Source organism: Calliphora vicina, chromosome 1, assembly GCF_958450345.1.
Source record: "Calliphora vicina chromosome 1, idCalVici1.1, whole genome shotgun sequence".
Lineage (NCBI taxonomy): Eukaryota > Metazoa > Arthropoda > Insecta > Diptera > Calliphoridae > Calliphora > Calliphora vicina.
In genome coordinates this window covers 151,753,473-151,779,495 of record NC_088780.1, presented here as the reverse complement: position 1 = coordinate 151,779,495, position 26,023 = coordinate 151,753,473, and the positions used below count along the sequence as shown (strand labels likewise).

At 28.8% G+C, this 26,023-nt stretch overlaps 3 protein-coding genes across 3 annotated transcripts; all 3 read right to left on the bottom strand.

Moving 5' to 3' along the window:
* Positions 1 to 3,563: 3,563 nt before the first annotated feature.
* LOC135964105 (beta-mannosidase-like) lies at positions 3,564 to 13,779 on the bottom strand. The gene is made up of 11 exons (XM_065516181.1): positions 13,472 to 13,779; positions 9,651 to 9,794; positions 8,938 to 9,442; positions 8,795 to 8,879; positions 8,557 to 8,731; positions 8,215 to 8,500; positions 7,842 to 8,152; positions 7,355 to 7,773; positions 7,076 to 7,282; positions 6,822 to 7,001; positions 3,564 to 4,131 (listed from the first exon to the last, which is right to left on the bottom strand). Exons 1-11 carry the CDS (start codon positions 13,590 to 13,592, stop codon positions 3,670 to 3,672), a joined length of 2,895 nt encoding a protein of 964 aa, XP_065372253.1. The 5' UTR covers positions 13,593 to 13,779; the 3' UTR covers positions 3,564 to 3,669.
* Positions 13,780 to 13,862: 83 nt separating this feature from the next.
* LOC135964106 (uncharacterized) lies at positions 13,863 to 14,494 on the bottom strand. The gene is made up of 2 exons (XM_065516182.1): positions 14,329 to 14,494; positions 13,863 to 14,275 (listed from the first exon to the last, which is right to left on the bottom strand). Exons 1-2 carry the CDS (start codon positions 14,477 to 14,479, stop codon positions 14,001 to 14,003), a joined length of 426 nt encoding a protein of 141 aa, XP_065372254.1. The 5' UTR covers positions 14,480 to 14,494; the 3' UTR covers positions 13,863 to 14,000.
* Positions 14,495 to 23,602: 9,108 nt separating this feature from the next.
* On the bottom strand, positions 23,603 to 24,226 carry LOC135959137 (uncharacterized). The gene is made up of 2 exons (XM_065510186.1): positions 23,962 to 24,226; positions 23,603 to 23,893 (listed from the first exon to the last, which is right to left on the bottom strand). Exons 1-2 carry the CDS (start codon positions 24,176 to 24,178, stop codon positions 23,643 to 23,645), a joined length of 468 nt encoding a protein of 155 aa, XP_065366258.1. The 5' UTR covers positions 24,179 to 24,226; the 3' UTR covers positions 23,603 to 23,642.
* Between the last annotated feature and the right edge of the window lie 1,797 nt (positions 24,227 to 26,023).

The following is a 26,023-nucleotide window of genomic DNA, read 5'->3' as shown; positions in this document are numbered from 1 at the left end:
TTTTTGAATCACATTTCGTATGACTGCGATAAACAGCGAGTAGCGTCAGACTGACTGTTTGTATTTTTATTTGTTTAAAATTAAAGTAGCATTTATAATTTGCAAATTTTTTGTTTGCGGCTTTATAAGAATAAGAACTTGATTATTAAGTTGATCACGAATATAAGAGAAATATAGGGGGAGAGAAAGTATATACATACTATATACATATATCAAGAGCAAACAATATTGATCTTTGATAAAAGTAATGACAATTTAGAGATTTTTTTATTGACCACTCTTAATAGAAATCCATTTTAAAAATTTATATAAAACGAGGTAAATGTAATTTGGAAAATTGGCAAATTGAAACAGGTTCAACAACGCCTTAGTATTTTGAACGTATTGAATTCATTGTATTTTTTTGTTTAATTCAAATCCATTACTGATTAATAAAATTCAATGTTGGCTACCGTTATCGAAATAACTGCAATATATCCTAATACTTTTACCGATATTCTGTAAATAATTTTAAATTATATAAATAGAGGATTACATGTCAAGTGAACCAACTTTTTAAGTAGATCATTAAACCGATTAAACCGATAGTCCTATTGGATAGTAATTAAGACACAATTTTTCAACAAGATCGTTCAAGAACTCTCTGAGTCAGAGGGGTTCAAAATTAGACATTTGAAGGTGTTTTTTATCCATGTAACTTATTTCCTATCGTTCTTAGCAAGATGTGTATCAAATAGTTCAGATAGCTATTTCTTCAAATAAATAAAAAAATATTGACTTTTTTTCAAAATGGGTCCTTTTTTAAAATCTAAAACTTTTTTTGTAAAATGGAACCCTTTTCCTTTAAGAGCGTTTTGATCAAAATAAATTTTTTGTAACTCAAGATATACAATTTTTGATTTTTTTGAAAAATCAAAAAACTTTGACTTTTTTTCCATTTTGAAGAAAAAGTTTAATTTTGTATTATAAATATTATAACAAAAGCTTTTGTGTTATAATATTTATTTGTAATTTTAAAACTATACCAGTTAACAACACTCTTAGCCGGTGTTTTTGAATATGTGTTTATTTGTTGTTTGTATATTGTTCTCTTTTTATTGAATTCATTTTTTTAGCAGAATTTATTCTCTCTTTTAAATACAGTGAGGTGTGAAATATTGTAAATGTTTGAAAAATAGAATGGTGCATAAATACGAAACTTCTGTAGTCGCCACAAATATTATGGGGCCACCGATTTTGATGCATTTTGCATACAAACAATTATATGGGTAATTTTATATTTTCAGACCTTATTAATAACCCTTGGACCATTCACATCATTATAGCAATCATATATGTATATGATTGTGGTAAATAAATATATATTTATGGCAATCATGTTCATGATGAAGTATTATATCATAATACGTTGTTCTCAGAGTATGATAACCATAATCCTAGAGCAACACTATGTGGTGAAGTATTACATCATAAACATGGTTGCCACAAACATATACGTAGGGAATATTTTGAAAAATGCCCTAGAAATATATAATCATACCCACTTTATGTGTTTCGAATATATTGAAGATTGAAAAAAACATTGTAAAGAAAAATAAAGAATAAATATATATAAAAACTGATTTTTTTATAGATGGTATTTGATTAATGGTGACCTTTAGCACCTTATTAGGAACGTAAATACCAAATTTAATTTATGTATTTATGTATGTATGTTATGTTTATCTATTTTTGCAAAATTTTATGTTTAATTGCAATAATTGTATGTAGTTGCAACATAATCAAATAAAAATCATAATTAATTTAACCTTGAAAGTAATTGGTGTTGTGTCAATGGCAATCAATAATAAATTTTAAAGCACTTCAAATTCAGAATATATAAAACACAAGAATTCGGTGCAACCTGCAATAGTGACAAACATAACATTGAACTTAAATCATCCCAATATGTATTGTAGTTAGGAGAACAATTGAACATCATATTTGGCTTTTGTAATAAAAATATTGACATCATAATAAGTGTTGTGTACAAATGTGGTAAAGTTACGCTATTGACTTTTGTGAGTACATACATAGTTACACTTAAACAATAATTTAAATCTATTGATTTAGAACTAATAATTTGCTTAAAAGCTTTTTTATTTATTGTATTAGAGTTCATATTATTAGAGAACATACATATTAGACTTTAATATGTATGTTCTTTGTTCTGAACTTTTAAAATCACGAAAAACACAGTCATTTTGACCCCAAGTTCCCAAGGGTTAATTTCCATTTTTGTACTGTTATTGTAAATACTTGTATACCTGCGAAGGTTAACTGTATCCTATGAAGATAAAAACTCATATACATACAAGTAAATATCGATATATTTTCAGTAAGAATAAACTTTTTTTTTAATATTTCTCAAAATATGTTAATTTTATTCCTACATTTCTTGGAACGACAATTACGTACACATATCGATTCTTTCAAATTAAATTGCAAAAGTAATTACATAATAGCAAAATTTAAAAAAAAAAAAATGAAAAAAATGCATTTTTTTCCCTTGTAAATGCACCTCAAAACTAAATAGAAAGTTGGCACTGATTGCCCTTCTTAGAACAAGCTAAACAATTTTTTGGTGGTATTTTAGGTCATTACGAAAGTTTTAAGAGGGTACCGTGTCAACATTTCAAAAAATGTAATTCTATGGGACACTCTAATACATATGTATATAAAAAGAGTTTTTCTGGTCAACCGTGTCAAAAACTGTTATTGGAACACAGATTGTTTAATAAATCGTACACGCAGAAAAAACAAATACTAGTTGTACATGCTTACCATAACCATTTCAAAATGTTTACCATAATAGTTTTAAGTTACCATTGTTATGATTGTTGCAATCATTAACAATACTTGTAAAATTTTTGAAATGGTTATGGTAAACATTTACAACTATATTTTTTTCTGGGTGTAGTAAATATATGGTGTTTTTTAATATAATTGAACATTATTGGATATTAAGGTCTTAATAGGTCTTAAAATTCAACAGAAATAAGTTTCATGTCACTTAGTTTTATGACAATCGCTCCATAATTAGTCATGGCTCCATTATATAAGCCATAAATGTCTTCAAAATGTTGATAGCCTGTAGAAAACAATATTTCGTATAGAACATTTCGTGTATAACAGTATTTTCTATGGAAAATTGTTTGTTTACCTAAACAAATCCCACCATTAACATTTGGGTAACCTAATATTTATTTATTAGTTTTCAAATAATTTTAATTTAATAATATATAATTTTATTTGCAGAAACTATCAATTGTGTTGTTCTAACGCCATTATTTAAAAAAAGGAAACAAATATTTGTCAAACGGTATTTGTGTTTGTGTTTATGTTTATTTTTTATTTTGCATTATAATGCAAATTATTATTTTCCAGTCACTGAACTTCATGGGTTCTAATTTATTAATAAAATATAAATTAAATGGTTTAGTGTTTTTATAGAACAACATAATCATGAACTGTACTAGGTTTAGTGACATTATAACCCTGGTAATGAAACACATTTCTATAAGTATACTTAGTTATTTGCGTTTTTTTACAATAATAGGGAGATATACATATTTACATATGAATATATTAAGTGATAAACTACATAATTTTAAATTGATTGAGCTAATTTTATACTGTATTAAGTTCAATCTCAACATCAGCTACAGTAGTACTCTTAACATTGACATTTCCATCTTCATCATTCTCGGTTGAAGATTTTTCCTCCGTTGAATTTGACTCCATTGCAACAGTTGTCGACATTTGGTTATTGTTGCTATTATTATCGTCATTCTGATCGTTGTTATTATAACCGGGTGTATCACCAAATAACAACTCATTTATTGTCATTATGCGTACATGTTCTTTGGTGAGCGTAATACATGGCGCTGATTTCAATTCAATTTCCAAATGTATCACCTTAATGGGTGCCGTTATTATAACGCCATTTTCTGAAAGTTTATATTTTTCCACAGCTGGATGATAAACTTCAACATAAACAAATAAAGCGGGCTTTTTAACAGTTATTGTGATGGTGTAGTATTGTATATACTCGATATTGGTTTTTAAACAGTACTGGGAAGTTAGACCGTACTATAAAGGAAAAAAGAATAGAATTAAAAAATTATAAATTTAAGAACAACCATCTTTGTAAACAAACACATTTTAAGTATTATGGAGTAAAATATAAGTCATATCATCAACTTTCTATTCCCTCAGCTTCCTGATCGAAAGTTTTAAAATCTGGCTCAACTTCGATTTGAAACGGTATGTGACTAAGATTTACATGAGTACCTGACATGTTGGCCTTACCTCACCGATGACTTAACACAGGATAGAGACATGTATCTATCATAGCCATTGTGTGACTTGCAAGGAACACACAATTTCCTACTCTTCGTACATTTACTACATGCATTATTGCATGTAAGCCCGTTCTGCCATCTGTAGCTAGTCAATCAGCAAAGCCTAGGGCCATTTTCAAAACAGCATCGTCAGGTACTTTTAATCCAGTCTGACATGTGATTCATTCAACGTATATTGTTTCTCGATCCACAATAGGGCTCCTATTCGGGAAAAATTTCCTATGAATTCACAGGAATAATTTTTAGAAATTTTCCGGGAATTTTCGAGATTTTCTTTATACGTTTTCTTCTTAACGTTACAATATTCAGATTCGTTGAGATGAAATTTGAATCAACATTGGACAACCAAATAAATTTATTTTGTACTTCTTTTAAAACATCTATGAAAAATACCTACTATTCGAACAAACTTTACTGTTTTAATTCAGAATTAACAAATGAAAATATAATTTTGTAATTTTCTGCCGGAAAGAGAAAAAGTTCGGGAAATTAGGAACCCTAATCCGCATACAACTGATTTTGACTGAGATTTATGGCACGAACATCAACCCATTTCTTGGTTGCCCTAAGTTTGCCACTAACACAGACATCAGTGATTTCACCAACGATCTTCTCCCCGCTGTGAATCTCTGACTAATTACAAACAACACAGGTCAACAGCAAAAAATGGCTTTACTAACCACTATATACATTTGATGCATCATGGTTACCTAAGTACAAAAATGGTATAATTTTTAAATTCTATGGTTAGATTTTTTTTAAAAAAATTTGTTTTCTAAAATTGTGAATTTTTTTAGATGTTTCTCCACATAATTTATGATAACTCAAAAAAAATTAGTCCGATATTATTGAAGTAAACCTAGAAAAGTTTAAATTTACATAACCTTTAATCTTTTTATATATTGCGTTTTAATCGGCTCAGTAGATTCGGAGTTATAATAACAAATTGAAGCAAAAAATATGTTTTTTACGTGAAAATAGCAAATTTTTGTGTTTTTAAAAATCATGAAAAATCGAAAACGGCAGAACTTGTTCAGGTTTATTACTTTATAAAAATCTATTGATTATTTTCGAATTTATTCACATTTAAGTGAATTCGCTCATTTTCACAAAATTTAACTTTTTGTTTGATATACATAAAAATGAGTAGTTAATGTTCTTCTTTCGATTGATTGAATTTTGAAAACATTTCCTCCATGCTATGTACAAATTTTTACATATACAGGTAAGCCTTCATTTACGCGGTACTTTATTTACGCGAATTCGATATAACGCGAATTCAAATTAGCAACCATTTTTTCAAATACGCGACTTTTTTACACGATTTTTATATAACGCAGATTTCTTTTTTGAAAACTTCGTTAATTTTTATGATTTTTTTGTTATGATTTGATCTCTTTTGTGTATTGGAAAATTTTGTTTTTTTAATTGATATTTTTTCCATAATTTTCGATAAAAAATAATTTTTTTAGTTGATATTTTTAACTTTACTTTTGTTTAACTACAATAATTATTGTTTTTACAGGATACGATATAAAATCAATAATAATTGAGTATTCTTGGCAATTGTTCAATCAATCAAAAACTCGATTTTGAATTTTTGTCTAGTTACGTCCGCTTTCTATTTAACGCGATTTTTAGGTCCCAATTTCTTTTTTGTTATGTGACTGATGTATTGTTTTACGCGAAATAAAAAATCATTGGCCCCACAAAAGCATTTCGTTCTAAATTAGTACCTCGTTTTACGCGAATTTGATTTACACGCTATTTTTTTGGGCCCAACAAACCGCGTAAATGGAGGCCTACCTGTATATAGCATTTCAATCGGCTCAGTAGCTTCGGAGTTATAATAACAAATTGAAACAAAAAATATATTTTTTATGTAAAAATATTCAATTTTTTTGTTTTAAAAAAATCATGAAAAATCGAAAACGGCAAAAATTGTTTAGATTTATAACTTTATCGCAAAGCCTCATGAAATAGGAACAAAATGAGATACCGATCATAAAAATCGATGGATTATTTTCGAATTTATTCACTATTGCGCCGATTAAAATGCAGTATATAACCGGATTATAGGTTATGTAAATTTGAACGTTTTTAAGTTTAATAATATCGGACTAACCGTTTTTGAGTCATCATAAAATATGTGGAGTAACATTTAAAAAAATTCAGAATTTTAGGAAAACATTTTTTTTTTAAAAACATCTATCCATAGAATTTAAAAAATGTTAACCATTTTTGTACTACTGGAACCACAATACATCAAAATTGTCTACTGGTTTAAAAATCCTCTAAAATGTTTTCGATTAAAATCTTACTGGACGTGGTCAATAACATTTTTATCGAAGCCCAAATTTTTTGTGAAAGGATCGGCAACTATGGAATATATATATGACGTTTACCACAACTACTTACCTTTAACTGAGGATCTGACAAGCCATTCGAATTTGCAATCTTGCCCGGAATTATATAAGTACTGGATACGGTATTATTATTTTGTGTCAAGACAAATTTCAAAAAGCAATTGTTACGTGTAAATGGTGCAGTAAATACTGCATTCATATCCAAATAATCCGTATTAATACCATTAGAGCTCTATAAAATAAGAATTCAGTTATTAATGCGTTGAAACAACAACAATTCAAAACAAAATTATTTAAAATATGTACCAATGATGTTTCCCAAGTTATTGACTTTCGGTGATACAGTTCAGACCACAAAAATGTATACATTGTTATATTGTATTTCGTTGGTTTTTCAATTTCACTGACTACTTCTTCTTTGGTAACAGTGACATTGATTCTGGAATTTTTAACATCCATTAAGGCTATAATGGCTGTGGGGGCCATGAATTTTTTCGACCAATTCCAAACCATCTTGATTTAAGGGAAATAAATACTATTATTGAATACACAATACAAAACTGTTAGATTTCATTAGCTGCTTACCTTATAGTTACCAAAGTGGTCGATATTGGACCAGCTGGGTGCCACCCAATTATCATTTAGTTGCCAGTAAATGGCACCCATTGTTCTCTTATGTGTTCTATGTGATCTGAATACATCCGTTGCGGTTTTGGTGGCCATGGCTTGTGTTAATTGTGATAAATAGATCAAGGACTCTACATTTTTTTCCCAGTCCATTGCTGGCAATGCAAAATGTCTTGATATTAATTGTAGAATGGGTATAAAAGATTTCGGATCATGTTGACGATGTTGCACAATATTAGGCAAACTATCGCCCGGATAAATGGTACGATTCCACGATGCCAGGGCGGGTAAACTTTGAAATCCATATTCTGATATAAAACGGGCTCGCGGATAAATGTCCGGATCTAGGCCATCTTTTTCGTCTTCCCAGAAGTGAACTAAAATAATGAAAATTTAATTATCTTTAAAATCTTTACCTTACATGTAAGACTTAATTTTTAATTACCATCTCCATAATTTGGATTCTGCGGCTCTGTGGATAGTTCCTTTTTACTCTCTTCAACCCCCATTGAAGGTGTAGAAATCATGGGACCAGCCCTGGGATTGAAATCATTACGTGATATGACATTCAACTCGTGCCGTATGGTGCCCATAAACATTTGCTTGTATTCCTCTTCCAGGCGTGCTGAGTCTGGCCCCAATTCTGTTTTATTCTTTGTCAAGTACAGTTCAATTTCATCGTTGGTCACAAACATGCATAAGCTGGGATGAAAAGCTAAACGTCTGGCATTTTGTGAGGCCTCTAAGCGTACAGATCTTAGAAATAAAATAAAAAGTTTAATTAACTTAATCTTTACAATATACTAAAAAGTACTTACTCCACAAATGAATCGGTTAAGGGATAGGTGGCAGTTGTAAACGCCAAATCTTGCCACACCAACAGACCATAGAAATCGGTTAAATTATAAAAAGTATCCGACTCATAGAGACCACCACCCCATACTCGTATCATGTTCAAGTGGGTCTCTTTGGCTGACTTTATTAGATGTAACAGTTTATTCTCTCTGTAAGAATATTCGGGCAATATATGAGCAGGCATATAATTGGCTCCCTTAATGAAAATTGGCTGATCGTTCACTTTAAAATAGAAAGTGCGACCAAAATCTAAATCAAAAAGAAATATTAATAAAAATTCATATGGAAAGCTACTTCAAATGTACCATCTAAATCTTCTTCCAGTTCAATGGTGCGAAAACCAACATCTATGGTTTTTTGAGATTTTGTTCTCGATTTCAATCTAGGTCCAGCAGGATTTAACCAACAATTACTGGCAAAATATAAAGGATACAATTTCTGTTCGCCATAACCATTAGGCCACCATAATTTTATTCTATCCTAGAAACCAAGAATAATTTTTAAAAATAATTTTAAATTCGAATATCAATATTATGTACCTACCTTTGGTATATCCACTTTAAATTCTATTTTCAGAGAGTTATAGGAGATTTCACGGTTGAAAACTAAGGGATTACTTAGAAGTTCTCTAAAAGAAAAAACAATAATTTAAATTAAAGAATTATAATATTTCCTTTATTACTTACACCGCTATAAATGTAACTTCACAATAAAACTTCTGACGTATATCCGTACTTAAAAACAATCTCATATCCATCGTCCAATGTGTATCATTATGACGAATGGCCACATCAACATCTCTCATTATGGCCACTTCATAGTATTCCAAATCAACCGGTTTCCATATACCCATCGACAGTGCTGCCAAATTCCAATCTCCACCAAAACTTGCCTGCATTTTTCTCACCATATTACGATGACACTCGCCATTCGCACGAATATGTGGACAATCAGGTGGAGCATTGATGTCATTTTCCTTGAGTTTAGCTGCGCGTTCCTTTGCGGCCAATATGGGAGATATTATTTTGATTTCCAAAATATTTTCCGACTTCAAATATGGTCCAACGTCAAAGGAAGAGCGTACAAACATATTTTCGGTTTTACCAATTTCATAATTATTTAAATAAACTGTGGACACAGTATCTACGCCATGTAGAGTGAGATTAACACGTAGCTCCTTGTCGACTTTGACTGAAAGATGGATAATTATTCACAAATTATTAGTTTGAATTATAAATGTTTATAGATATCTAGCTTCAGAAGATATCTGCTTTTGGACCAATAAAAATATATTTTTTCAATTTATTTTTTGAATTCTTACAAAAACTATAATAATAAAATTACTTCGAATTCGTAAATTGTTTTCTTTGGTTTAAAGATATTTAGTTTAGGTACTTACCACTGAAGACTGTTGAAAAGGTCCAGTTATCATACGCAATCCATCTTAAGTTATCGTCATTTTTAGACTCCAAAATGCAACCATATTTATCTTTTAAAGCGGTATAAACTCCATTGGGACTTCTGAGATTATCTACATGGATTGCTATAAAAATAATGTAATTATGCGAATAATAAATATTTGGTACATACATTGAAGCTTAGATTTTTTTAAATTTTGCTTTAGGTAAATAAATACTATCAATGAATGCTCAATACAAAACTGTTATACTTCATATAGTTCTATAGTTACCAAAGATATTGGACCAGGTTGGTGCCACCCCACTGTCATTTAGTTATCAGCATATGGCACCCATTATTCTGTTATGTGTTCTATGTAAAGTTCCTTTTTTTCTTAATTTCCCGAAAGATTTCAGTCGGAAATTTCGGGAATTTCTTTATACGTTTTCTTCTTAAAGTTATAATATTTAGATTAGTGGTGATGACCAAATTTGTTGCGTATCGATTGATTCTAGCAAAATATAGCCCAACTAAATTTTTTCAGCAAAAGCAACAAAATTACGTCAATAAGAATGAATTAAAACGAAATTTTAAGTTCTAAGGGTATATAAGAGTATCTATAGATATTCATATTTAGTGAAAATAATGAAGTGGCCAATTGCCACTAGTAAAAATATTGTTTTATTTCTATCCCGGAAGTGAAAATGTGAGGGAATTTATGAACCTTAATTCGATTTGATCTGAATAAATTCCTTTTTGGTGGGCATGGCTTGTGTCAATTGTGATAAATAGACCAGTACATCTACATTATTTTCCCAGTCCATAAGTCTTGATGTTGTACAATATTAGATAAACTATGGCCTGAATAAATAGTATGATTCTACGACGTAATAGCTAAAAATCTTATTTCGTTATGGAACAAATTTCAAAAATAACAATTTTCAGAAATGTTTGGTCTTGAAAATGGGTAAAATCAGTTTAACTAAATAGTTTGAACCAGTAAACAATTATGGATTCTAATACATACAAATCGTTGGTACCTTCCACACAAAATTCACAATAGCTCTAGTTATCATTATTATTTGCAACAAGGACTCATTCAAATCCATGTTGTCTTCATGCGACCAATATTCGTCATAAGTATATTCAATTATCAAAATATTCTCAACCATCTCCATCGATTCCGAAGATATCACAAAAGGGTCATGTTTTTATTAATCGGCTCCCCTGAGCTATTCTGAAAGCAAGGTAATAAATACGAGTTTTTAAAAATATGATCTCAAGGATACACGTGCTCCAATATAATACGTTATTTTAAGGTTAACAATCATCATATAGGAATATGTATGCATTTCCTTCCATTTCAAGGTTTGTTATATTCATACATTTTTGTTTGTCCATCCGGCATAGCCAAATATATCATTCTTAACTAGTTTTTTGTATAATATTTATGTGTTTCTTTAATTAAAAAATGTTAGCAATTTCTTCCGAAGAATTTAGCTATTTTTGTCACAATAACGTAACAGCAAAACACTATTGCAATATTAAAATCATCACTGATTTAGAAATAGTTTCTCCTATTTAATCTTTAAACAGAATGACAAACACGTTTCCAAATAGAGATTTAGCTTTTTTATTTAATATTGATATTAATACCATACATTAAGGGTAAATATTAGACTCATAATCAATATTTGAGTCGATTTAACGTTGTCCGTCCGTCTCCGCTGGCTGGCTGGCATAATGTTATCTTCGGTCAGTTTCACATAAGTACATTAAAACTGGTAAAAATCGGTCCATTATTTTCCCACAAATAAGTTTTATATACAATAAGCACATAATTGACTATAGCTCCCATGTAAGGCCCACTTCCGAAAATTACTTTAACGAGCAGAAAACTACTAAAAATGTTGGTATCCAGAAATTAATCAACAGCATTAAAATAATATACAAAGAATGTTATGGCGATCGGTCCATCATTTCCGAAAATCACTCTCTAAAAAAATTATTTAAATTTTATTAGAATAATGATTTGCTCATAATCAGTGTAGGGTATTATATGGACGGGCTTGACCGAATATAAATTCTTACTGGTTTTGTTTTGAAAATTAGGTGACGATATGTGGAATAATTTCAATGTTTTGTTTATTTTCAGTAATATTGATTCAAAAATACACTTTTTATAAAATGTAATACAATCATGAAAATTATATTGATCATCACTAATACTCGTACGTATGTAGTTCTCAAAATAAAACTGTAAGTTTTTTACTTTTAGTATTTTATTACTCCTCTGAAAATATTTATAATAAAGCTGTGTAAAGTTTGCTACTGCACCTTTAGTTTATAGTTTATAAACAATCAATAAAAGAAAAACTAACAAATAATTTTGCACGCTGAACATTATCAATATCAATAATTATCGCTGTTAAATTTCTTATCTTATCTCCGGAAGCGCAGTATACATGAATATGAGTTAAAATAAACATTTTGAATTGTTATTGATTACAATATGTCTGCTACGTTTCTCTATTTACACTCCCAAATATGAGTTTATCAAACAAATTAAATTAACCCATTTTTAAATAAATATTTGTACAGATGTTTGATCAGCATGTTTTTGATCAAGTTTGATCAAAATTTTATTTCGAAATTTAACTTCCAACTTCAGGATTCTCATACAACATTTATTGGTAATTGGTAATTGCATCATTATTTCACAATAAAAATGTATATTTGCTAGCGACTAATTTAAAATTCTCTAAACAAAATTACATAAATTTAGGACCATAGAATAAATACATAGAACGGAAGGCGAGAAAAATATTAATAAAAATTACTCTCTTTTCACACATATATGTGATACAATAACAACCCATCTGTTCTAGAAGACTGCCCGAACTAGTGATTTTACCTACCATTTAGAGTAGCAAGTAGTTACATAATTAGTAACTAAGTAGGGGATCAATTAACTCTTTAGGATTATAATTAGACTTTCTGATAGCTGACCCAAAGTAGTCAACGCATTGGATTCATATACCGGTTACATAGAGACAGTTTCCTTACTAGCTACCTAACTGGTTACTTGATCAGCCACATAACTAGTTATTTTAACATATATGGGTGCTAACTGACCTCTAATAGTCAGTTAAAAAGACATCCCATAGATAGTGTAATAACCGATTGCTTGTAAACAGAACATCCTCCGACATCTCTACAATAGTTTACTAAACTGAAGTACAAAATAAATTTTTAAAGTGACTAGACTCTAGCTTTCTTAGAAACACTAAAGTGTCAATTTACTTTACGCTAGGTTACATAGAATGCTAGTACTCTTAAGTAAAAAGACAATAAACTATATGAATTATAGAAACACAATTTATAAAAAAACCAATTTGTACGAATTAGTCACAAAAAACTGCAGTAATAAAAGTTTAAGTGACTACCCTCTAGATTACTTAGAGACACTTAAGTGACAATTGTCTTTATGCTAGATTACATGAGATGTATAAAGTAACCAATTGATTGGATTGAGCCAATGGATCAGTTAGGACTCTTTAACGGGTTAAATGATAGATAAAATGAAAGTTCAGCCACTCTCTCTCTCTTTCCTCATTAAACTGTCTATTGACGTTGATAAATATATTATTAATTTGTCAATATGTTTTGTATTTAACTTTTGTAATTATAAATAATTTTTTAAGAACACTGTCTTAATTACGATTTAATATTTAATAAATTTAAATGTTAAAATATTTTTTAAATGTGATTTATAACTGATTATTTTGATTTATTTTCCACTCAATTTTCTATTGAACTTACTTCCATTTTCATTCGATAAACTCCAAGTATTTAAATTGACCACTTTAACTTTATCGCATATTATTTCGGGAGTTATATGACACACAATTACAAATATTATTAGGGTTTTTACATATTTCATTATGATTTTAGGGATAATTTCATATTATATTTTAATTTTTTTTGTTATTTCAAAATATTCTATGATTTTTCTTATCACAAGTACGAGTACTTGTTCTTTTGTACGAAAATATTTCCTCGACAGGTGTACCCGTGACTGATAATATTTTTTTTTTCGAAACTAAAAATGAAAACACAGCCGTTGTGTTCGTTCGTCGAGAGTTTGTTGAAAACTGTTTGGCCTGAAATTGATTTACCAAAAGTTGTCGTTGGTAATTTACACTCAATTCAATTGTTATTATTTATGTTTATTAAACTTATCAGTGGAAATTTAGAAGGAACTGATTTTTAGTATATGTTCAAATGCAATGGAAACAGGGTGCTCAGAATTAGTTAAGTGCTGTTTTATTTGTCAATTAACTAAATAGTTTTATTCTTTAATCTCTTGCAAATTGTTTCGGCCAAAGATACGCACTTCATATTTAAACCAATATGTATTTTGGGCTTTTAGCAATATACGTATATGATTTTGACCTATGCCACCTCCAATAATGTTTGCATCATGTTGTGTAGAACTTTGGTCGATTTTAATATCTACATAGGCCACATTGTGTCCCTCTTCAGCATGACAAAGCACTATGAATTCTATATCTTGGGGATATGTCCACTGTTTAGATTCTCGTCGATAATCAATTAAAGGATCACCTAAAAAATTTAGATACGATATTTTAAATTGAAAACTTGTTTGAAATCCTTACCTAGTTTCCTAAATCCATACAAGTAGTTATATTTAAATTCTCCTTCACGGGATCTTGCCAAAGCCTCTTGTAATTCAGCTCCAATTTCTTGATTCGTTAAAGCATCTACTTTAGAAGGCGTTGCATAAATTCTGGCACTTGCCTGAGCCATTTTGTTGTATTTAGATTTCTTGAAAATTACTTTTGATTGCAAATTTATTATTGTAAGTCTTTTTATAACTTTGATTCGCAAAGATAATAATTGTAATGTTACGTAAAGAAATTTCCTTTATTTCCTTATCTTCAAATTGAGAAATCCTTTGTGTTTTATTTAGAAATGTTTTTACCTTCAGATGGGTGCAATAATTACGCAATTTTGTATTGAAAAAAAATGCATGTAATGTGGAACAGTGGGATCATACTTAAATTAAGTTGAATAAAAAAGTGACAAGGAAAATCTTACTAGCCCAAGGAACCATATCTCTAAAATGAATTCTGATGTTCCTTATTTTGACCCAAAGATCAAATTTTGAAAAATCCCAAATTTTGAAAATTTTACCCATTTAAAGTGGCCCAATCGAGTCTAAATGTATGACCTACCCCCACAAACTTTGGAGAGCCGACCCACCCATGCTAGTGGCACACCACCTGGAAGAAGAATATTTTGATCCCTAGAATACGATTTTCCTTGTTACTTGGGTGTTTTTATTGCTCCCTACAAATCGACCACCCCCTAATATGTAGCGACTGTTCAAATTTTTCACTATTCGAGTATAGTGCAGATTTGTTCATTACACCCAGCGAAAAAATTAACACATCCGTGTACAATTTGACAACATTCGGTGTCAATAGCGTTTCAACCCCGTATGTGTACAAATTGTACACGAACGGTGCCGACTTGACACCATCCGTTGCCGATTTGACAACGTTCGTGTACGATTTGACACCATAAGTTGTCGACTTGATACCTTTCGTGTACGATTTTACACCTGACAATTTTTCCTTTCTTTTTTTTTGGTAATTAAAATACATAAATAACAATTTCTTTATTTTTTACATTTTTTTAATACAATACTTATAAATACTTATGTAAATATAAAATAAATATAAAAACTATAAGTTTCCATTTGGAGTTGTATGTCGTCACTGGATTCGGCGGTCTTCTCTGCCTAGATTTTCACTGACTTCACTGCCTGGATCTACATCTGCATCAACACAAATTCGCAATCAAACACAATAACACTTTCTTTTATATTTTGGTTTTTAAACCATTTATTTGCACCTCTATTAACCTTTATTATTTATTAAAATATCTTAAATTTTTTAATGTAAATAAAATTAAAACACACTTATAAAAAGCAACTCACGTTGAAATGCGTCGGGAATAATTTAACAACATTGATTAAAAATTACGACAAATCAATTGTTATATTAATTACCAAATTCGTCAATACAATTATTTTTTTAATTAAAAAGGCACCAACAATCATTTTTGTAAATACAGAGAATATATTTGTTACTCAAATTGTTTAACACCTAACAATTATTTTTAACAATTAGTTTGTAATATTGAATATCAAATTTGTTATCAATCAACTAATTATATCTTAACAATGAGTTCGTCATATCGATCGATTATATTGTTATTAGTTATCAAATTTTTCTGCATTTAAAGACAATAAATTTGCAATAAAAATTTGGTTTAAATAGCTTTATTTATGTTTTATACAGAATTATATAAATCAAAATATTAAATCTAGCAAAACAATTGTAAAACGATATACATATATACACTTAATATAGTTTTTTTTGGAAAATTCTTCATCAGTTCTAGTTTTTGAGAATTGATACATCTTAAAACGAATCTAGAATACTTTTTCGCTGCGATTTTTGATTGATATTATGTCTCAAACTGTTGCGAGAGTCTTTGAATCGGATCTTGAATCCATACCGAAGGGGATGAACTGTTGGAAAAAGTTATAAGTTCAATGTCCTAATTTTACACTATATATTATATTTACTAACTATGCAAAACCAAACCAATGAGAATAAACTCTAATAATGACCAAAGACTGTCCGAGCAGAATCAATGGCTTGATGAGGTAGATTCATTCTGTTATCTGGGAAGCATACTGGACAAAAGTGGTGGTTCTATGGCTGACATATCAAGCCGCATAAACAAGGCAAGGCAATCCGGTGTGGAATTCAAATGCTTACACAGAAAAAATTATGACTAAAATATTTTCAAACAAATGCATGTTTGAAATCAGATTTGTATTTTATTATTTATTTTATTTGGTTTCATAAATATTTTAGTTGGTTTTAAATTTGATGGTTAACAATGCTAACAACTTTTTTTAATAATGAGAAACGTCTATTTGTTTTGTAAATATTTTAACATAATGCACTTAAAATCAAGCACGTTTTCATTTTGTGATACATTTTTATAATATTCAAAATAATAGACAACACTTGTACATAACAAAATATTTTCTTTATTAAAATTTTGTTTGAATTTTTTTATAAACTCAAACAATTTTTTAAATTATTGAAAAAATGTTTGTTTACTTTGAAACAAAAACAAATTTATAGTGAATTTTGACAAACAGCTGTAAAATAAAAATAAATTATACATATATTTTGAAAAAAAATATTTACATATGTACACAATTTTTAAGTTTTGGTCGTCATGAAACAGACTAGGAGTTCAAGGGCTCAATAACTCCTCACGTTTCAAGATTGGTAAGTATGTATGAACTTAAAATTCTTTATTATATCATTGTTAAACATTCCGGTATAATTGCAGACGTTGTTAGCTTCCTATGACAGAAATTTGGGAGAATACGACATAATTGGTAAGACGATTGATTTTCATTAAGATGAATGTGAAAACTGGTTTATCTTCCCACAGGTGAACAATATCCATATAATTTGGATTCCCGTTTGCTGGATAGTCCGTAAGTGGGAGAAACTAGTTCATATTTTATATGACAGTATTTTCTATAGAAAATATTGTGTATAACAGTATTTTCTTTAGAAACTATTATATATAACAGTATTTTCTTTAGAAAATATTGTGTATAACAGTATTTTTATATAGAAAATATTATCTATAACAGTATTTTATATAGAAAATATTGTGTATAATAGTATTTTCTTTAGAAAATATTGTGTATAAAGTATATTCTTTATAAACTATTGTGTATAAAGTATTTTCTTTATAAACTATTGTGTATAACAGTGTTTTTCTATAGAAAATATTGTGTATAACAGTATTTTATATAGAAAATATTGTGTATAACAGTATTTTCTTTAGAAACTATTGTGTAAAATAGTATTTTCTTTAGAAAATATTGTGTATATCAGTAGTTTATATAGAAAATATTGTTTATAATATTATATTATAATATATAATTAAAATATTTATTGATTTTGAATTTAAATGTTATTAATATTTTAATTGATTTAATAAAAAATATTGTTTGAATATCTAGTCAAAACCAATTATTTGTTTCTATGGTTTTATTAAAAATATTGTTTGATTTTATGTGGAATTTCATATAAATGTTTCATTGATAGTTAAAATATTTTAATAAGAAAAAAATTTTTTTTTTTCAATAAAATATTTACAAATTTTGTTGTTTGATTTTGTGATTTTTGTGATAGGTCCCATTTCAATAAAATATTCAATTGACTTTATGAATTTTGTGATTGGATTTGAATTTTTGTTTTTTCTGTGTAAGGAAGAAATTATATATATATTGGCCAGAACAATTTCGAACAACGAGCAACCGATCCATCTGGAATGTCGAAAACGTAAATGGTGTTGGATTGGACATACATTGCAGAAACCATCGACAGATATTGCAAGACAAGCTATGGACTGGAATCCAAGGCAGTCGACGAATAGGAAGACCATCCCATACCTGGAAACGAAAAGTCGAAATCCCGTCTTCATCTACATTGGAATGAAATAAAACTTCGTGTTATCCTATGCTCCTTGTAGGAGTTAAAAGGAACAAATATATGTATATACCAGAGCTGTAAATGAGTCTCAAATTTCATTCAATGGTGACAACGTATGGTGTCAAAATGACACCAACCGTTGTCGATTTTGCAACGTCGTTTTTCAGTGTACCAGTAAATTTAGTGATAGTGAAGATATACTTCATTATCACTTAGTATGTGAAAAATTAAATTTAGTGCACTACCACCAACTCTGTCTCATCATAATTATAGGTTTATTTTCTTTGTGTAACAAATTAATTAAGTTACTTCCTTATTGCGAATTTCAATCAATGGAATATATACCTGACTATGAAATTATTAGTCAACGATGTTGCAAAAAGGAAATTTATCTACAAATTAAAAAATATTTCGTAAAATTCTTAGTATTGAAATGCAATTATATGATGATAAAATTTTTATTTATTTTTCTTTTAAAATGATTGCTTTATTCCATTAAATATATTAACCAATTCAACCATTAATCATCTTTTTAATCTTTCTGTTGATATATTGCTACAAAATTTATATAGAATTTCATGAACAAAGTTAAATGATAAATGCAAATTCCAAGAAGATGCAAAAGATTCTGATGGAATCTAAAGTGAAATCTATTATAAATAGTTTAAATTATAAAAATAACCCCCTGTCTATACTTGACAAACATTTATCATAACAATAAATGACATTTGTTGTCAAGACAAAGTTGTCTTAGCAAAAGCACTAACAATTTTGTCATAACGAAGCAATAATACTAATAAATGGAGACTATACCTGATAATTTTTTATCTTGACAACCATTTTGACGTTTATCATGATAAAAATTTGTCAAGTATAGACAGATAAATGCCATTATTGTTAAATTATTTTTAATTTTTGTAAATTTTGTTAATAATTTACTTCAGAGTGAAATTACCGTTACCGAAATAATCCAAATTAGCGTTACCGTTTCAAAATCGGAAGCCAACCTTGTAATAAATTAAAAACAAAACATATTAGCCAACAATTAGAACGTGTGAATGGACAATTTCACACATTATAATTGTTGGAAGACTGTATGTACTATATTAACTCTTTCAGCCAAGTTTTTTTGTGTATAAGTTTAAAATCAAAACAATTGCATTTTTACTTTAATCAAGGTTAGTTTATTATAAAAAGTAAGAAAAAATAAACCAAAATCTAAAAAACCACCCCATTCCAAGGTTTTTTTGTGGAGTAAAGTGGTTAGTTTACCAACCACCGTTAGTAAACCGCGGTTGGCATGAAAAATAACTGTAATAAAAATTTTTGTTTCGTATAAATTTTTTTGAAATCGAATATTTTTGACTAAATTTTCTAACCAAACAACCGAAATAGCAAATTAACACTGAATTCGATGAACAATAAACACTCTGTGCTTTTTTTTTATTGAATGTGTGAAAGTCTCTTAAAAAACAGATTTTTACAATATTTTTAAATTAATATATTTATCTAACCAGAAAGAAAAAATGTAATTATTTAGAAAAATTCCAATAGATGCCAATAAACTATGTTTTAAAGACTATACAAAAGGTGGTTAGTTAACCCTTTGACGGACACCAAAATTTTAGGAGTTCTTCCCGTGGGACACTTGCTGTATCTCCGTTATTTGGCAAGATACGAAAATTCCGACAACACCAAACTGCTGGAAATTGAAAATATAATCTATCTAAAACATAAAAATTGGTTTTAATATTTGACGTTTATTGACGTCATGAGTCTCCTTATATATTTTATTTGATACAAAACGTCATGACGTTTATAGACGTCATGACGTATATACACGTCATGGTACATGTAGACCATTTCAAGATTTATAATAAAGCACATGATTTATAATATGTCTATTCAGAAACACACACTTTACACGACTGATTAAGTTCTAATACAAGTATGACGTCTATACACGTCATGTTACCAGGGGAAGTCCCAAATTAAAAATTTGGCATGTTGCAATATTCGTAAGCTTTGTATCCGTATTTTGTCCGCAACAATGTTTATATACATATCGTTATAAAGAAAACAGATATATTATTGATTTTAACCAATTTTTAAGGGCATTAGCTTCTTTATAATGATTTTATGAAGGAAACAATTTATGACGTGTATACACGTCATGTCCCCCCAGAAACCCTTGTTATGACGTCTATAGACGTCAGTGTCCGTCAAAGGGTTAAGTGACCATTAAACCGCAAAGAGTTAAACAAAATGGAAAAACCATTAATTCTTTAAATGATAAAAAAAACTTTATGACAATAATAAACGTCTATATTTTAATTTTTTTACATAAAAATCAGTTAGACGATTTTTAAAGTCTTTGAGTTTTTATATTTTTGGTGATTTATGTATATAAGATATTTTTGCAAACATTTTTTTTGGTACGTAATATAAGTGATCACCAGGGAAACTGGAAATATGTTCTAAAAAGCAATCTTTTGTTTTTTTTGGTAAGTAATATAAGTGATCACCAGGGAAACTGGAAATATGTTCTAAAAAGCAATCTTTTGTTTATATTATCATCATAAAAAATTAAATATTGGGGTTTTTTTGGGTTAAGTGGTTAAGTGAACCAACTTTTAAAACCGATGTCTTCCGATGGTGATGAAATTTGCACCAAGATTAGTCCTATTGGATAGTAATTTAAATTTGACATTTTGGCCAAACGGGTGTTTTTTCTAATCCATGAACCTTATTACGTTTTGTTCTTAGAAAAATGTTTCCCAAATAGTTTAGATATCTATTTCTGCAACCTTTCGAAAAAATTTAAACTTTTGACTTTTTTTGCAAAAAAAAAATCTAGACGATATTTATAAAATCGATTTTTGGTGAAAAATAAATATAGGTGATCATCACCAAGGCAAGGATTTTCATGCACTAAAATATTAAAAATATGCGCTTATAATATGCACTGTAAAGAAAGAAAATATGCACTAAAAATTACAAAAATATGCAATAAAAACAAGTCTTTTATTTGTAATATATTTATTAATAATAGCAAAACATAAATTTCCCTATTTTCAGATAGGGCAATTATATGGGGGCTAGGAGAAATGGACCGATTCTAACCAAATTCAATAGACTTCGTCTTTGGAGCAATAGAAAATATTGTACCAAATTTTGACGAATTATCTTTGACAAAAAGAAACGATTTCGTTACATCATATGTATACATCCGACGGTAAAAGCTGACTGTTCTGCAGGTATTATCGAATTACTTCGTTAGTTTAATGATTTCTTGCAAGCATTCATTTTCTGATATTAGGGTGGCAGAAATACATTACATTAGGCGGATTTTTTTGAGGTACGGTCTAATGTACTGTGTACACTAACATAAAAATATATCCAAAAGAAAATTAAATATGTAATAAAATGGAAAAATATGCTAAATATATGCATTTAAAAGAAAAATATGCAAAATATGCATTTATAACAAAATGTGCAACAACAAATCGATGTCATTTTGTTGCAAATTCTTCGATTCGGAAAGATAAATTGTCAAAAGTTTGAGTTACTGAATACAAACATGCATTTGCATAGAAATCCTTGCCCTGGTGATCACAGATTGAGCACCTTTTCTCTATTAGGCGACTGTTAATAAAGTTGTCAACAATTTTAGTTTTTCGTATGAAAATGGATTTTTTGGTGCCTGATATAGCTGATCACAGATCGAGTTTCATTTCGAAGCTTATTAACAAAGTAATTAACGTTTTTAGGTTTTTTTAATTTTTCGAATAAATATAGATTTTTGATGAGAAATATGAGTGATCACCAGGCCAACAAAAAATGCTGTATAAACATATAAGTTAGTTATTTCTCCGTTTCAACAAATTTTAAGAATATTGGCATCCATTTAATTTTTTTGCATATTTTGCTCTTTGAATATATGACTCTTAACTTCATATTTCATTAAATTTATTTTCGAACATTTTTGAGAATATAATGTTCCATTGAAATCCAAGATTAGTTCAAACCACTTTAGGTATCGACAGAGAAAACTATCGATGAGAAATATAGTACATAGAACACATCATTCAACTATTGCACGTGTTTTTGATAATTCTTTTAAAATATTGGATGCCGACTTTACATAAAAATTAAAATGACACATGAATATGTGGACAATATAATTTCTAAGGATAACCTTTTTTGTAAAGAGAGTACAATAGAAATATTATAAAAAATGAGGAACAAAAGCAGATTTACTTTTTATAGGACTCAATTATGGATTTCAAACAATATTCGACAATTTTAAACTTGTGAATTTTCCTCAATTTGTAAATAATTCAGTATTTTATTTAACTTTTATTCATTTTTTAAAAAAAATAAATTTTAAACAAACAAAAACAATTTTAAGGCATATATTGTACATTTTAACAGCATTTTTTTTTTGTTTTAAATTTAAAATATATAAGTTTGTCATTCCGTTTGTAATTTCCACATTTTTCATTTCCGACCCTATAAAGTATATATATTCTGGATCCTTATAGATAGCGGAGTCGATTAAGCCATGTCCGTCTGTCTGTTGAAATCAATTTTCTGAAGACCCCAGATATCTTCGGGATCCAAATCTTCAATAATTCTGTCAGACATGCTTTCGAGAAGTTTGCTATTTTAAATCAGCAAAATCGGTCCACAAATGGCTGAGACATGAAAAATCCAGGACAACCTCGATTTTTGACCTATTTTTTACCTATATCTGGATTACTAAGACATTAACATGGACAATATGGATATCTAATGATAGATATTTCGAAGACATTTGCAACGACGTATATAAGACCATAGTAAGTTGGACCTACAATGGGTAAAAATCGGAAAAAAATTTTGAACCCGAATTTTTTTTTTCACCAAAAAAAAAATTGAAAAAACAAAAAAAAAATGTAAAAAAAAATTAAAATAACAATTAGAATTTTTTTTTTCCAAAAAATGAAAAAACAACTTTGGAACAAAAATAAATTTTGTTTACCTAAAAATATTTAAAATTTTTATTTTTAAGTATAATTTGGTGAAGGGTATATAAGATTCGGCACAGCCGAATATAGCACTCTTACTTGTTATACATATTTTTGGTTGTCCTAGTGATCACTGATCGAATTCATTGTCTTAATATTCATTGTATCAATTTTGTCGATTCATTTAACATAAATAAGAACCAATGGTGATGAGATTCTGCAACTGATTACCAACTCTTTAAAATAGTCGACACCAACTTATCAGAAAATACTTACTTCATTCGACTTTTTATTAAATAACGTTAGCATTTTCAACACAGTGTAAATAAAACATTTTAATTGTATTTAAGATGGATTCATTTAATAGGAATAAAATTTAGCCGAATAATTAAATATCAAAGTATTCCAAGCATTGATGGTTACGCCAATGTAACCCAAACCGACAGCTCCCTCGTTAACATAACAATTTACACTTGCAGATGATACGGAATAAATAATTTCAACATATGACAATGTCAAGCCACTTCCACTTCTGGGACAACGTAATTTTAATTCAACATTATGTAGAGAGTTCCATGAAGTGCTATCTTGAGCAGTACAAGCCAAACGACCTGAAAGGAAAAAAATAATAATATGTAACAGGAAAAATAACAAAAAATCAATCTCTTTGTGCACTTACTTGAAACGTAATTTCCTACGGTACATTTATAGGTATAAATGGCATCACCAGAGTCAGATTCGATAACTTTCAATTGTGTTAAGACGGCAATCTCAGCTGGATTAGTATCTACAACATTCTTTTCCACATCAGTTACTGCGATAGCATTAGTATTGCAAGAGACGAGTGCTAACGAAGCAATCAAAGTTGCCACAAAAAGTATATTGAAATTAAACATTTTCTTGAATTTTATTTGTGTTTTTCAGATATTAACGGTTGAAATTTCTGCAAAAGACTATTGTTGACTTACTTAACTGCGTTCTTATTTATAGGTCCGATTTGTTTATTTACAATAATAAAATTAAATTGCTTTCTTATCGCTGTTTTTTTTTTAATCAGCGAACAATATTTAGATTCGTTTGTGAATCACATTTATTTTTTAACCGCAAACAATATTTTATAGTGTTTGTTTTGACCGACTTTTCCATCAAAATTCAATCATAAATTGATAAAGAAAATCTGAGAATTACAATGTATAAACAATATTTTTGTTTCATTGATAACAGTTTTCAGCAGGAAATCGAAGATCTATTGCTGTATTTTGGGCGATTAAATAAACAATTCACTGGACTTCAAAATGATAGTTTAAATTGATAATTTAAATTTCAAAATTACAATATACTTTAGTCAAAGTGATAACAATTTGTAAAAGGAAATTAAAAATTTAGCTATTAATTTTTATAACGCTAAATAGGTTGTAAAAACACTGTTCAACGAGGTTTTTGTACAGAATGTTGTTGAAAAGATTAAAAAATCATAAATCGTTAAACGCTTGTTAACTTAAAAAATATGAAGTCTGTAATAACTTTGGCAATAAGCGATTAATTGTGAAAAGGAGCTCGATCTGTGATCGCTCATATATGTAATTCTCACCAAGATTATGATTTGATAATAGAATCTCGATCCGTAATCCTTTACATTTCTCACCAAAATGGTTTTTTAAATTATGTTATTTGAGGTAAGACACTCGATCTGTGATCACTATAGTCGATTAAACGATATCCGTGCTTCCGTCTGGCTGGCTGTCCATGAAACCTACAGCGCAATTTTGAAGATATTTCGATCAAATTTGGTACATACCTAGCCCCCATACAAATGTCCTCCCGAAATAGGACACTATTGGATATAAATGTTTAATTTATATAAGTATCTACACTTAATTTTATGAAGGTCGATTCATAATTAACCCAGATATACCGACTGTACTACATGTACTACATGTAGTACATGTAGTTCTTGTCTACAGGATACGTAACGTTTATCAAAATACCATTTTTTGTTGTTCACATACTTAGTACTCACCACTACCTCATGGGAGATTGTGTGATCGCATTATTTTTTGCTACTATTATTGAATTTTTAGTTTGTGATATTTTCAAAATGCCCATATTTAGTCATTATTGACATATCTCGTTTGTACTGAAAGTAAAATTTTGTACATTTACAAGTGAATAAATACTATATTTTTTTGGAATTTATATTTATGAAGAGTAGCTTGATTGTTATATGCATGAATGTTTCATTATTGCGTTTTAGTTTTTTTGTTGTGACCCCAAAGTCCTATATATAGGACGACTTAAAAAAACACTTTTATCAATAAATTTTTAAAAAAAAACTTTAATTGCACTGTTTCTTATTTATCATTTGCTTCCAAAATAATATAAAAGTACTTTTAAAATGATCAAGCTCAAGCCGTCGGCATATCTGGGTTAATCATAACTCCCATGTAAGGAACGCTTCCGGCTCTGATTATAATGGCTTTAAACATGTATAAATAAATGTTAACTCAGAAGCACAATTATGATTATAAAACTTGATTTATTCAATCTATATATATAAAAATGAAATGGTCCATGTATGTAATGTCATCACGTGAGAACTGCTAGAGCGATTTGGCTGATTTTCTTTTATTCGATTCGAAATTTTTAGGAGATGGTTTGTAAAGAAAAAAAAATCAAAAATTCCGGGTAAAACTCGGAAATTCTTTTTTTTTTGTGAGTCCAGTCAATTGTAATAAAAATGC

Excerpts from the sequence above, each read along its gene's own strand:
- LOC135964105 (XM_065516181.1), bottom strand. The coding sequence starts at position 13,592 with ATGAAATATGTAAAAACCCTAATAATATTTGTAATTGTGTGTCATATA. Across the intron at positions 8,501-8,556 it reads ACTGGAAGAAGATTTAGATG|ATTTTGGTCGCACTTTCTAT; the intron begins GTACATTTGAAG and ends TTTTTGATTTAG. Across the intron at positions 7,283-7,354 it reads ACCACTTTGGTAACTATAAG|ATGGTTTGGAATTGGTCGAA; the intron begins GTAAGCAGCTAA and ends CCTTAAATCAAG.
- LOC135959137 (XM_065510186.1), bottom strand. The coding sequence starts at position 24,178 with ATGTTTAATTTCAATATACTTTTTGTGGCAACTTTGATTGCTTCGTTA. Across the intron at positions 23,894-23,961 it reads CGTAGGAAATTACGTTTCAA|GTCGTTTGGCTTGTACTGCT; the intron begins GTAAGTGCACAA and ends TTTTCCTTTCAG.
- LOC135964106 (XM_065516182.1), bottom strand. The coding sequence starts at position 14,479 with ATGGCTCAGGCAAGTGCCAGAATTTATGCAACGCCTTCTAAAGTAGAT. Across the intron at positions 14,276-14,328 it reads GTATGGATTTAGGAAACTAG|GTGATCCTTTAATTGATTAT; the intron begins GTAAGGATTTCA and ends TAAATTTTTTAG.